This window comes from Leptosomus discolor, chromosome 2 (genome assembly GCF_034619465.1).
Source record: "Leptosomus discolor isolate bLepDis1 chromosome 2, bLepDis1.hap2, whole genome shotgun sequence".
Classification (NCBI taxonomy): domain Eukaryota; kingdom Metazoa; phylum Chordata; class Aves; order Leptosomiformes; family Leptosomidae; genus Leptosomus; species Leptosomus discolor.
In genome coordinates, this window is record NC_141392.1 from 94,691,942 (window position 1) to 94,706,130 (window position 14,189).

The 14,189-nt window shown below is 41.2% G+C and overlaps 1 protein-coding gene across 1 annotated transcript in view; it reads left to right on the plus strand.

Moving 5' to 3' along the window:
* Positions 1 to 12,314: 12,314 nt before the first annotated feature.
* Positions 12,315 to 14,189, plus strand: part of COL9A1 (collagen type IX alpha 1 chain) — a 51,101-nt gene continuing 49,226 nt past the window's right edge. The window contains exons 1-2 of the mRNA XM_086461491.1: positions 12,315 to 12,386; positions 13,569 to 13,643. Coding sequence (XP_086317617.1) covers positions 12,315 to 12,386; positions 13,569 to 13,643 — 147 coding nt within the window. The remainder of the gene's footprint in view (positions 12,387 to 13,568; positions 13,644 to 14,189) is intronic.

Consider the following 14,189-nt stretch of genomic DNA (forward strand, 5'->3'; position numbering starts at 1 on the left):
TTTTTTTGGTTGGTTGGTTGGTTTTGGGTTTTTTTTTGCCAGTTATGTCAGCTGAGGTGGGGTGAAAATGTATGTGGTAGTTTAACCAGTATTGCCATGACAGCAAAACTTATGAGTGCAGAGAAAGAACAAAAACCTCTCCTCAGAGGATGTGGGATTAGTACTGCTTCCTTTAGCTGTGGGGCTGGGCGTATCAGATCCCCTGGAGTCACTGAACTTGATAAAGTTCCTCCAGTGAAACTAGAGGCTAGTTAGAAAATGCCACCTTCAGTATGGTAGTAGTAAAACCAGCTCTTGTGCAAGAACAAACAGTGGGATTCAGCAACTGAAGAGATAAAGGACTGCAATGAGCTAAGGTTTTAGCAGTAGAGGAGACTGAAATACTTATTTATGAGATATTATTACAGGAAGAAGTACAGAGAGGGCCATAAAAGACATGCTGAACTGGATCAGGAGCTTAGTAAGAGTGAATATGTGTCTGGATAGGGAGAGGGAGTGTCTTCCTGGAGTAGTAAAGTATATATGAACATGCTGTGTAAGCTGGAAGCCTAACACAGGGAAGGATACGGGGCAGTAATAAACACTGGAAAGTGCTCGGAACAAGAGGAAAGGTACAATGTCCACACACTGACATTTGCATTTGAAGTGGCAAGATACAAACTGAAACGAAACAATGAGAGAACACTTCAAATTAGATAAAATCCTGCCAAACAAAACCAGCTGGGACAGACTACTGCATCCGCAGTCAACAGAGACGCAAGTCATAGCAAATCAGACAGTTTAAAGATATTGGCAAGGAACCCCCTCTTCCACCTTTGCATATCTCCACACCATCTGCAATGAGGTAATCTTCCAGCTAAACATTCCCCTTCCTCATACACCAGCTTTCAGGTGTATGTAAAGGCTCGTGGGGAAACAGGAGAAACACCAGCAGTTCGGGTAGTTTATCACTAAGGTGAAGCTGCTGCTGCTGCTGCCAGGCTTGCCCCGGTCCTCACTGAAATCTTGCTGAGGCTGTGCCGTCGCCTGCTGGAGTACCATTGCACTACAGCTTTGAACACTAACACCAAACTACAAACAGTGGAGACTATCTGGAAATACTCTTACTAAATCAGTAGTCGTCAAGCATACAGATACTTTATTCCGTTTTTTCATGGTTTTTTCCCCCTTAGCCTAAAGCCTGAGGATCACTAATGCTAAATGGCTAAATTGCTGCTGAGATAGGATTGATCTGCCACTCCAAAATAATCTTTGTGCAAATGCCTGCTTGCCTGAGAAGTTATTCTAATGAATGCTGGTGACAAAATAGCTCTGCATGTCTCCATACTTAAGAAATTTATTAAATACAACATATTCTTAAATGTGGATAGATGGAAAATAATGTATTGATGGCAACTGGATTATGACACTACAACCTTATGATCCATAGAATAGGAAAAGGCTTATTTCTTAAATATTCTACTGGATTCACTGGTACATTTGAGATAAAAAAATGACATTACTGTTTTGCTTAGTGACCCAGCCAGTAGTACTTGTTTGTGTTTCCAAATGTCACGTGTTGCAAAAGAATGACATATTTTATATGTGGCCAATCTGTTCCCTGCTACTTGTAGTCTTGTGGTTGAATGTCACAGTACATAATACATTTAAGTGTGGGTTCTTACTATGCGTATATTTGTCACTGAATGATTTGTTGGATGATTTCTGCTGAAGTGATAGCTAATACATTAAACAAATGGTTATTGTCAGACTGAACAAGAAAATGCATTTGCAAAAGACATTCTTACGTCTTCAAAACCAAATGAGATATGCACTGACTATCTATCTGGTCAATTATAAAGTCACACTATGTTGACTGATTTTGTAAGTCTAACGGTAGGAAAGAGCATAATTGCAGGATCTACTTTCTAAACGTGGAGTAGGAGCCTGTTGTTGCTCCATCCTCAGACAGGGTTAGCATAAATATCGTACAATGTTGGAAGAACCCTTATATTTCTGAACCAGTTCCTTTTGCCGTTAGCAATGGTAATGACTGAAAAGGACATCCCATTTCAGGACTCTGAATGCAAAAGTTCATTGATGAAAGCATGGTTGAAATACAGTTCCACTGAGTAACTGTTTCTCATTGCTCTGTGGTGATATGTGGAGATTTTCAGAAGAAATACACAACAAATGTGCTGTATTTTGATCCTACACAGTGCCATATATTCCATCGGATTGCCCAATGAATATTCCTTTCTAACTACTTTTCGGATGACTGGGGCTACACTTCAGAAATACTGGACTATTTGGCAGATTCAGGATTCTTCAGGAAAAGAACAAGTCGGAGTGAATCTTAATGGTCAAATGAAGAGTGTTGAGTTTTCTTATAAAGGAGCGGATGGAAATCTCCACACTGCATCATTTTTGCATTTGCCTTTCTTGTTTGACTCCCAATGGCACAAGCTTATGATAAGTGTGGAAGCAAACAGCGTCACACTTTTTATTGACTGTATTAAAATAGAATCCTTAAACATAAAACCAAAAGGGAAAATCAGTGTTGATGGCTTTGCTGTGCTTGGAAAACTTAAAAATAATCCTCAAATTTCAGTTCCGGTAAGTTCCAAAATCTTTTATTACTGCAAAAAGTGTTTTATAGGACCTTTACACTTACCGTTTTTTTTTTTTGTGGAATGTCTCTTCAAATATTTTGGCAGAAAATAACAACTCCCTGGCAGGTAAGTCCTAGCTTTGCTTTTTAAATTTTGTACACACACACACATATATATATATATATATATATATATATATATATATATATATACACTGTGTAAGGTAAGAGACGATCCAGGTTATGCCTAAGTAGTTTCAATAGTGAAATTTCTCAGACATCCACACTTCCGTCACTGGATTCTGCTCTGTCTGGATGTACCAGCTGGGTGTTCCTCTGCTTACCTCATATGTGGAGCTTAAACTAGAAGGAAGTCTCAGGACATGGATTTGTGGGCTGTATCTCACACCAAAGAGAGCGAAACATTCATTGAGCAAGAACTAGGACCCCTGTCTCATATGCATGCACCAACCATCAGCTAGTGGTAATTAAATGTGTCTCTGCCAAAATAGACATTTTAAATCATTAATACAAAGGCAGTATCTCCTGTAAGGGAGATTGACAGAGGACCTTTCTGATCTACTCTGATATTCACATAGGCAATAGAGATCCACATTTAAGCGTCAGCACTAAATCAGAGATTATCATGAGTACCTGTTCTAATAATTGTGCTACCTGGTATGATCATGTTAACAGTCACTTTCCCTCTTTAATTACTTTGAGTTTTTTGAAAAAGACTGACCTGGAGTAGATGGTGAGGTCTTAAAGAAGGTTCTTGTTTATGAAGCCTGTGAGGGATAAGTGTAGCATCGGAGACTAGATCCAATCCAAGTGACGGGCCCGGCAGAGCTGAGATATAAAGAACACCAATTTCCACAACACCTTCTCCTGGCCAGCTCGGGACATGCCACCACCACATCATGGCTGCTGTGAATCCCTTTCACAGATATTTAACTTTCCCTGGGCATTGTAGTAGACACCTGAACTTGCTATGGAGTTCTCATTCTGTATAGCAACAGTAGGCAGTGAAATACTCATTCTATATCCTGTTAGTGGATTTAAGACTGAAAATATCCTCTTCAGGCTACTACATTGCAAGGAGAGTTGTTTTAATGGAGAAAATAACATTGGGGTGATATATGATAAATATTGAATGCTTTTGTGCTATTCAGAAGACTGAATATGAAAAACCTCAGGGATTTTATTATTTGATTATCTGATTTAGTTTCTGAGACAAGCGATTAATACGAAACACATACGAAGTGACACATCTGTAATTTCTGACAGAAAAAAAAATTTGTAGCTGTCACATCTGCATTTTGCCTTTCAAAGTATTTCTCAGCTAGTGTTTTTTCAGCTAATGATATTATTATTTCATTTTATTATATTCAGCTAATAATAATAATTACGCTGCACTTTATGCTGAATAATGTGACAATTTTGTCCCATAGTGGTACTAAAGGTCATTTAAGACTTTGGGAAGGCGATTTCTGAATTAACTTTGTAGGTTAAAAAGAAATAGTTTCCAAACATCGTTCAAAAAAATGCAGAAAACATTGCCAAGTTCCATATATTATCCCGTTCCTTTTCCAAGGATCCTCTTTAAGTGTCTTAGGAACATATAAAATGAATGCTAAGGTATCCATATATATATATGGATATATATATAGTGTATATATATGTATACATGCACACACTGTAATATATATATATACACACCTCATTATATGCATATATATGGGGTACTATTTCAAAACAATTTGAATGGCAAAAGAGAATCAGATACTTAATATATTGTAACATCTTCCACATCCTTACATGGAAGTTCTGCATCAACTTTAAAATAAAAAGAGTGCAGCGAGATGTAATCTTTCAATTATATTTCACATTGTCTGCAAAAGACGTGGCCACAGGATAACCTGCATTGTATAAACCTGAAAGAGAAAACGTTGCAATGAAAGGAGCATCTCATGCTTCATCATCTCTGTGTTTATAGGTTACTATATTGCACCGGATAGAAATCAGTTTTGCTTTTAAAATGACAGAAAGCTGCCCCAGGTGTCTTGAAAGAGGCTATCTAGTATGTTGCTATAGATGTGGATTAGGAAATATCAATAGCTGAAAAGTTACGCTAATTCTGCTGAAAACAAACGTTAGTCTTTGAAAATGTCATTCAAAAGTAATCAGCTGTAGCTGCTAATATACAATTAGCTGTATACTATCTTAGCTTTGCTAACTGGCCTGAGGGATACTGGTGGATGAATGGATGATGGGATGATGAAAACATCACATATTCTATGCATGTCACTAGGATGAAAACATGTCTCCCCCAATATCATATTCCTCTTTGGAAAGATATTTAGATTAAATGCACAGAGGGCCTTAGGTACTACTGTAAGAGCATTATGACACCTAGTATAGAGTGCTACAGAAAACCATGCCCTCAAGTTAGGCACAGTCATTCCTTTAAAAACAAGGAAGGTTCCTGTTGCCTGTTGAAGTAATGATGAGAAATGGCAGCCTACAAACGAGGAGATAGATGTAGTATTAATGTCACCTGAGCAAGAACTTGGACTTCTCCCACTTCTCTGTTGGTGCTCTGGCTGACCTTTGACTAGGATGAAAGAAGTCGGGAAAAGTAGCAGAGGAAATTTGGAATCTTATCCTCCTTCCTCTCCAGCCCATGTTTTGCAGAGACTTGCACTTTTCAGCAAGGTATACAAATGAGGAACGCTGATTACCCAAGGCTCTCAGGCATCTGGTGGGGGAAGAGTGTCTAGCATTAAGTTCTGTCTCATCTCTGTACATCATTAGGTACCAGTGTGAAGGTACATTTAGTATAGGACACTCTTCTTCAAGGATGAAAGGACAAAATGGAATTAAGTAATTTTCACAATTCACCACTTATCGTGCAAAATATTTGTTTACACCTTTAGCATGTTTCTGGGAAGATTCAGTCATATTTAGTGTGTTTTATGCAAAAAATCAAATCTTTGTATAAGGTAGGCATTAAAACAGTAATATGATGTACATTTTTTGATGAAAAGAATAATGGAGCACTGGAACAATTTATCAGGGAAGGAAGAAGATAAGCATCACATTACATTTTTATACTGAGTTTGGATGTCTAAACCCACACTTTAATTCAGACAGAACTGTGGGTTTGACATAAGACTCACTAGACTGAATTGCATGGCTTGTGCTATAAAATGACAGTGGGAGTGGTCCAGCCTCACAGTGGGAAAATGTAAATTTAGGAAGATCGTGTTCTCTGATATTATGGTAAAGAAAATACACAATCTGATGGACCAATAATTTTAAAATGGCTGTTTATATTGCACAAGTTTCTGTTTTAGCCTGTGCTTTTAGTTTCTCTTTAAATTGAGTAAATAAATCTATGTTGGGGGATATTCTAGGCTTATACTTTAACTTGCTTGACTATATTTGGTTTAAACATCTCAACAGCCTTGGTTATTTAATATGTCCCAGGCACAATTTCTAATTTATTTCCAGGCATTGTTAAAGTATATTACTTCCAGTGGTATAATGTTTAAAGGACACAAATTATGTCTTTCCTATTCTTCTTTTTCACAGCATTTTGTGAGTGCTCTATTTATCCTGCAGAGCAGGCCAACTTCTTATAGGTGCACTGTAATACGTGTCATTTTAAAAGAGATTCTTTATTGCTTGTTGTTACTATGATTGCCTAGGAGAGTAATAGATAGAGTTCCATTAGAAACTATGGCTTGCCTTTGAGCCTTTACAAAGATTTATTCCAGGATATCTGGAATGTTTTATGGAGGGCAAATTTTTATACAGGTTTACAGCTGCATTTTATCTTTTTTTTTTAGATAAAAAAGAAAATAGCTCTTTTTATCTAAAAGTAATTCAAATAATCCACTATAAACTCTAAGCAATACAAGATGTATCATAATTTCAAAACTGAAAAGAAACTTACTTCCTAAATCACGTGTTTGTAATAGAAAGGTAAGGGCATTCATTTCTTACTGCTCAAAGATTAACTGCTGTGAGATGATATAAATTACCTCAGTTTCTGTGATTTCAAAGGCATTATCCTGATTTTTTCTCATAACAGACACTAAACACTTTGCTAAAAGTGATCCTTGGTCATTATTTAATTGACATTTAATTCTGCTAGCTAGTTCAGGGCAGCTACATGACTTGTAATGTCTAAGAGGAAGCTGCTTATCAAAATCTGCTGAACAGGTATTAACTTACACCATACAGTTTAAAAACATATCCCAGTTTTTTTTCACCCTGGGAAATCTCACATTCAGACAACGTAACCCTTTCTATGGAAAGCCAAATAACAACAGAATTTACTGTACTGTTCTAAAGCTTTGGAAAAAGATGCAAGGAAAGTGAAGCTCTAAAAACTCGTTAAAGAGATGCAGGAAAATGGATACAACAAGTTTAAATTAGCTCTAGAATGAGATATGTTTAAATAGGTGTAGCTTATTCTTGGTCACTTAACAAACAGTCGACTTCCCTTAGAACAAGCATAGATACCATTGACGAAAAATTGTAGAAAACCTTCACCTGAATATTGCTTAGCTCAGTTGTACTTTAGCTTCCTCTGAATGATCCCAATAGCCCAGCGGAGCCAGTTCTCCCAGAAGGGACCTACAAACATGCTATGAGGGCCACAGTTTTCCTGAAAGCCTATGGTACTGCTAAATTCTTCCCTGTGACTGATGCTGTACTGAAAATACTACCATAGATATTTAGGTCTCATTTACATCTTACTCAACCTTCACATCTCTCATCTAAAGCACTAATGAATTGCATAGCTGATACTGAGATGTTCAAAGCTGTGGGCATTTGCAGGCATTTCCATAGAACTTAAGAGGGCAAAACAGTGAGCAGCCAGACACAGTTAATCCAATTATATCTGTGCTGACTAAGAAATTAAGATGAAATGGAAATCCTGTAGAAATCTTGGAAAATGCATGTTGTAAATATTGACCCATGGGTCTTAAAAGATTACACTTTACCAACTTTGCTTTATGATTATCCTTAGTAACACTTTCTATTGATATTGATAGAACATCTATATGAGACATCTTCAAAATAATGGTGTCCTTTAAATCAGCTTAACATAATCAACAAGATCATTGTGAAATACTGGCAAGGGAAAAGGGACCTTGACAGCCAGGCTAGGACATGTTTGCCCTTCTCTCACCTCTCCCCAGTCAACGCGAGACCAGACACACCTTTTACTACTTTGCCAACAAGACTTTTATTTTTAATTTTAAAAAACTCAGGTTTTATCTCAATTTTAGCTTTATATAGCCTCAAAACAGTAACAAAAGCTCTAAGCAAAAAATTTACAGAGCAACAATTTTTTTATAAAAACCAATTTTTTATAAAATCAGAGAATCATAGAATGCTTTGAAGTGACCTCAAAGAGCATCTAGTTCCAACCCGCCTGCCATGGCAGGGACACCTCCCACTAGACCAGGTTGCTCAAGGCTCCATCCAACCTGGTCTTGAACACTTCCAGGGATGAAGCATCTACAACTTCCTCAGGCAACCTGTTCTAGTGTCTCACCACCCTCAGAGTGAAGAACTTCTTCCTTGGATTTAGTCTAAACCTGCCCTCTCCCAGCTTCCAACCATTACCCCTCATCCTGTCACTGCAGGCCCTAGTAAAAGTCCCTCCCCAGCCTCCTTGTAGGCCCCCTTCAGGTACTGGAAGGCCGCTATAAGGTCTCCCCGCAGCCTTCTCTTCTCCAGGCTGAACAAGCCCAACTCCCCCAGCCTGTCCTTGTACGAAAGGTGTTCTGACCCCCTGACCATCTTGGTAGCCCTCCTCTGGACCCTCTCTTTCTTGTCTTTCTCATGTCTTTCTTCTGTTGGGGGCTCCAGAGCTGGACACAGTATTTCAGGAAAATGTTGCCTGACTAAGGAACTGAGAAGTAAGAAATGCCAAATTAAATCTTCGTGTTCAAAATACTTCAACTCCTTTTACATTCACATTATGCTACAGTGTTTTGTAAATAATGCTAGGTATTTTTTCTGCGTAGGATGCCTGCCTCTTTTATTCAGACATTTTTTTTGGTATCTTAAACTCATGAGAGTACCAGGCCTTAATGCTCACCACTCAAATCCCATCTTGAACAAAACGAAGTGATTGGCTGGCCATTCAAGAGCATTGGAAGAAAACATATGAGACACTGAAAGGGTTTTCTTGTTCAGTGAGTCAAGTTTGACCGCAGCAAGGAGTTACATCTCATAATTTCATTAATAAATTTTTCTCTATTTTAATACTGATTGTGTTCAAAGCTGAAAAACTGGGTTCAAACTTAAAAAATGTATATGCATTTTCCAGTAGTATTCTCTTAAGACAGGTGTTGGCACTTGGACAGTCACACATCAAAGTCTAACACAACACAGTAATTAGCATTTTATAATCTTAAATCTTAGTACAGATCTTAGTACAGTAAGTAATCTTACACTTTAGTATAGAAGCCAAAAGCCAGACATACACACACACAAGACAAAAAAGAGGCAATGATTATCTACATAAAAACCCTAGAATGTCATGATGCAGATACTTGCTGCTGGTGGTATGTCTCAAAAGTAATTTTTTTCAGTGTTTATAGATTTTGTACGTTGTTATAAGTTGAAAGCACAGCTCAAGACTTGGTTTCAGTTACTGTTGTTACTGATGAGCCTTTTTGCATAACGTGTACCCAAAAACTTCATTTCAGGTATCCAATTCCCTCCTCCTGCCCCATGCAAAATGTTCTGTAATGTGGCTATTTTGATTTAAATAATTTTCCAGCATTACATAACAAAAATTAAGAAAAAGCAGGCTCATTCAGTGGCATCTGTCTGCCTCTTCCACAAAACCATCCTTTCTTTTTTTACCACCTTTCATCCCATTTACTTTCAAACTTACAGATTCTGTAGTACAGGAACCATTTCCATGGCCTTGTTCATTTGGTCTTGTGAATGAGGGAAGTGTTCTAAGGAAAAGAGAGTGGAATCACACAATTTCAGATTACATACAGATTAAATTTGTACAGGCAACCTTAATTATGGTATTTCCTAACTAATGATCGGATGACTTCTCAATTTCAGTATTATTTAATATAATTTTAATTTAATATTAAACAGACCAACTGAAAAAGTAGAAATTCTGTCACTTAAACTTATGTCTATCTTAATTTAAATCAGAAATAGATTATTATTTAGATCAGAAATAGATGATAAACTGCTTTAGAGCCAGTTATGGACCTCTTTACCTCTGCAAGGGAGCTTCAGAGGTGAATAATGTAGAGTCAGGACTCAGAATCTAGTTGTATGGTACAAAATAAATTATCATATAGGTATCATTTGATCCCATTTTTATGCCATTTTATAAGTCCTCATCTTCAGATTCCAGATACCCTCTTCTTTTTATTATTGTATAGCTTCCTTGTAGTATTACATTATAGTATACATTAAATTCTTATATATATATATTATGGCTTTCAGTTGTCTGTTATAAAGGACTAGGAAAGGTTTTTAAATGAGAATTGGACAAAGGAGGTGGAGAACTGACTCGCAGATAGTGGTGTCAGATAAAGTAAAGGTAAAAGACACGAGGATACTGCCTCTTTTGTGCTCTAGTCTCAGCACTCTGGAAACTGCGATGACTGCAAAGTAAACAGAACATTAGAGGTGTGATAGCAAGGATTTCAGGAACGGCAGAGCTGAAGTGGTGCAGATGAAAGGAAAAAAAAAAAGCAACTTGTGGATATGTGGGTGTCTTGCAGAGATCTTAAAGGACTTCAGACTCAAAGCATTTATTAGCTCTAGCAGTCAGTATACAACTAAGTAAATGTAAGGATAGTGGTGGGAGGGGAAAGCATCTCAGAATGACAGTCTGCCTTCTGCATCAGTTACGGGCTGGGACTGAAGAGAGCAATGAGATATCCCAGGGGGAGCACTGAAGGCAGCCAGGAAGCACCGAGACATTATGTTGTGGGAGGGATGGTGGGGAGCTGCTTTAGCTCAACAGAATAAGGACTCAGAGAAGACAGAAATAAAAAGTGAAAGCCCCTGGACACACTTCTATTTTCAGCTTCTCAGAAAAAAACAAATCAGTCTTTTCCATATCAGGGCTCTATGTTGTTACAAGAAAAAAAAAAACAACCCAAAACTTTCTTTTCCCCCAAATCCTCAGCCATCCATAATGAAGAGAAAGGAATAGGAGCCTCTGAATTTTATCATCAAACTGAGAAATCTCTGGATAAACCACTCATTAGTGGTTCATAAGCCAAGCTGAAAGCAAGTGTGATGGGAAGGGAAAAACAGCCCCAGACTTTCAAAAGTAGATACAATAAATATGCACAATTTAATATGCTTCTAGTACTTAAAATTCCACGTGATGCATTATATATCAATGGATATACCTCTGAAGCTGTATGTTTGAGTGATTCAGTAACTTTCAGCAGAGGGTATTTTTTTAATCTATATAGCACATCAAGTGAGTCTCGGTTGCAGTTTCTGAGAAGAGGTTTGCCTTTTAATCGGTGTCATTTTCCAGTGCCAAATACAAACCTTCAAAGAAAATGTGGAGTTTCACAGACCCAGTTGCAAGCTGTTGCCAGTGTGCATATGATCCTGCTTTCTGAACTTCTAACACTTAGGCCATGTTTCTGTCCTCAGACCTACCATTCTTCATGAGCACAACTGTCCACTTTTTGTGTGCCTCATGAAACCACCACACAGCATGAGGAAACAAGCCTGTGCTTACAAAGAACGTGTGAAAAATGACACATGACGAATGTCACCTTTTCTTTAAATCCCTCCGTAGGCTCATGCCCCCTCTAAAAGATCCCCACAGTTAGGGGTGGGGCAGCACAGGGTAGAGCTCTACTCTGGACTGGGTTCTCCGATACACCCATAGCTATTATCGTTAAATACACCATTTTAAAGCATGCCATTAGCTGGCCGGTGTTCCTCCTATTACACCACCGGCCAGTGCGACGCCCTGACCCGAATTAACGTGATCTTTATCTCCTTTGCCAGTTCGAAATCCAGTGGATGCTGATTCACTGCGACCCCCTGCGACCACAACGCGAAGGCTGCGGCGAGCTGCCGGCCCGGGTGAGCGCCGCGCCCTGCCCTGCCCTGCCCTGCCCTGCCCCGCCCCGCCCCGCCCCGCCCTCCACCAGGCCACCACCGAGTCCCTGCCTGCTCCCTGCCGGCGGGAGCCCACAGGAGCCTCAATTTTTCTCCCCCTTTCCTGCCCAAGGCGCCAGTTTTTACCATACCTGCACGGAATTTGGTGCCTTTAGATATCCAGCCCCCCCCCCCCCCCCCCCCCCCGGGCAGCAGCAGCAGCAGCAGCCGCCTCATTTTAACCCTTCCGTGACTTACTTTCTACCCGCCCCTCCCGCCCCGCCGCTTGGGTGGGAGACTTCTGAGAGCTGTGCCTTGCAGGCGGGAGGGATTTTCGCAGCCGCCGTCCTAGCGGGGAGCCCGACGGCGGGAAACCGGTGGCGAGGGGCGGGGGAAGGTGAGGGTCGGTGCCCAAAGCAGCAGCAGCAGCAGCAGTAGCAGGGCAAAGGGTTAAGGCGCTGCTGGCATTCAGTCCTCCCCTTCCCAGCCTTCAGTTTTCCTCCAATCCCCGCGACCCTCCCCAAGGCGTTAGCGAGCAGCCGTGAGGGGCTGCGGTGGGGCTTACCTTTCGGCCGCTCCCTCCATCGCCATGGCCCAGGCTCTGCGGGGCCTCCTGCCTCTGGGGCTTTTCCTGCAGGTTGTTTGCCTCTGCCTGGCTCAAGTAAGTTTATTCTGACTTTGACTCTGTTTTTCTCCCTCACAGGTAAGCCAGACGGTAATCGAGGTAAGTGTGAGGGAAGGGACGGTTCTCTGTGCTCAGGGAAAGGGTGCGGGTGAAGGTGAAGAGAGACTGAAGGCCACCCTCTGTCATACCCTGGCACCAACCCGCTGGCGGGTTTTTGACCCTTTTCTCCCCCACAGCAGCTGTAGCTGACCCTGGCGTGGTTCTGGCAAAGGAGTTGACCACAGGGCGGTGGGTGCCATGTGTGTGTGCCTACATGGTGCTGCCTGGTGCACATTGGGCAGGCAGCCGGTAACATGGTGGGGCTTGAGCTCCATCTACAACTACTGCTGGGTGGATTGTTACTGGGGAGACTGGTATGCATAGGAAAGGCGTCTAGAGCAGCAGCGCTGTGGGGAGCGAGGGGCCAGGTGCAGGGCTCCGGCAGGGCCCGGCCCAGCCTCCTGCTCATAGAGCACCGTTGTGGGGCCGTGGCTGGAGCTCACTGAGGAGAACAGAGCCCCCCATTATTGGTACGGAGACCTGTAAAAGCCTTTCGGTCTTCATAGGCTGGTGGTGCCTTGCGCGTCCCTCTCGGGAGCCTGGTACTTTGAGAAAGCGCCTCTGTAGATGCTAATGGAATCCTGAGGAAACAGGGGAAACTGCTGAGCTTCTCAGTGGAGAAGGGAAGAGGTTGTTTTAAATTTTCTTTGCTGGCACAAACTCTTAGGAAGACTGTCTCCTTTGTGCTGGCTGAATGAGTAATTAGAGTAGCTTAGTGAATTTCAGTGTTTGATTTGCAAAGATCACTCTGTTTCTGCCACACTGTTGCCATAAGGCATTCAGATCCTGCTGGGTTGGGGTGTTGAGCTCCCTCCGCCTTGCCCCGGCCCTGCCAGCATTGTGGGCCACAGGAGGGCGGCTGGGCTCGAGGAGCGGGGTTTGACATCTCATCTCCATTCTGCCTGCGGGGTGAGCGTTGCTGGTCATCGCAGTGGCAGCTAAGATGGGATGTGGGGCCTGTGGGTCCTAATATGCATGGCATGAGGACACAGCTCCTCATCAGAGCTCTGACTCCCTGACTAACCCATAGAAGCCACCTCTCATTGTGCTGGTCCCCCCAGACTGGCTCGAGCAGGTTTGGCAGGCTCTAATTGCTCCTTCTTTTTCACTCATTGTCAGAGAGGTCTTCCTGGTCCACCAGGCCCCCCGGGTCCACCAGGACCACCAGGAGTTCCCGGTATTGATGGCATTGATGTAAGTGTTTCCCATGCCCTGCCTAGGAAATAAGAAATGCCTTGAGATGTACCTGCATTTTCCTCGTTGTCAGCATTTCACCCTGAGGAGTCTGAATTTGGCTGCAGATACACATAGGAGTTGGGGGCGGGCTGGGGCGGCGGGAGAAGTGGCCTTTCAGATTATCTCTGCTATGGAAAATACAGGATTATTTATTTTGTGTAATCAGCATCATATGATGTGATTATTTTCCTTAGATGGGGAGTAGGGGCTTTATAATTCTAATCTCAAAAGGGATTACGTAGTATCATTCATACTAAAGCATGATAAGGATTTGTGGTATTGTTCCTGGTAGGAGCTGCTATGTATTTTCCTCCGATTTCTCTCAGAAGTTTCTGTGATTATTTCTATTGGTCTGTAATAGAGATCACGTGGGTTTAATATTGATTTCCTACGATAAGAATCAGTTCACGATTATTCCTGATAATCTGTAAATCAGTGTTTTTCCTGAGGGACATAAAAGGTTGCTGCACTTCTGACTCATACCTTCCTTTTCACATCTTGTTA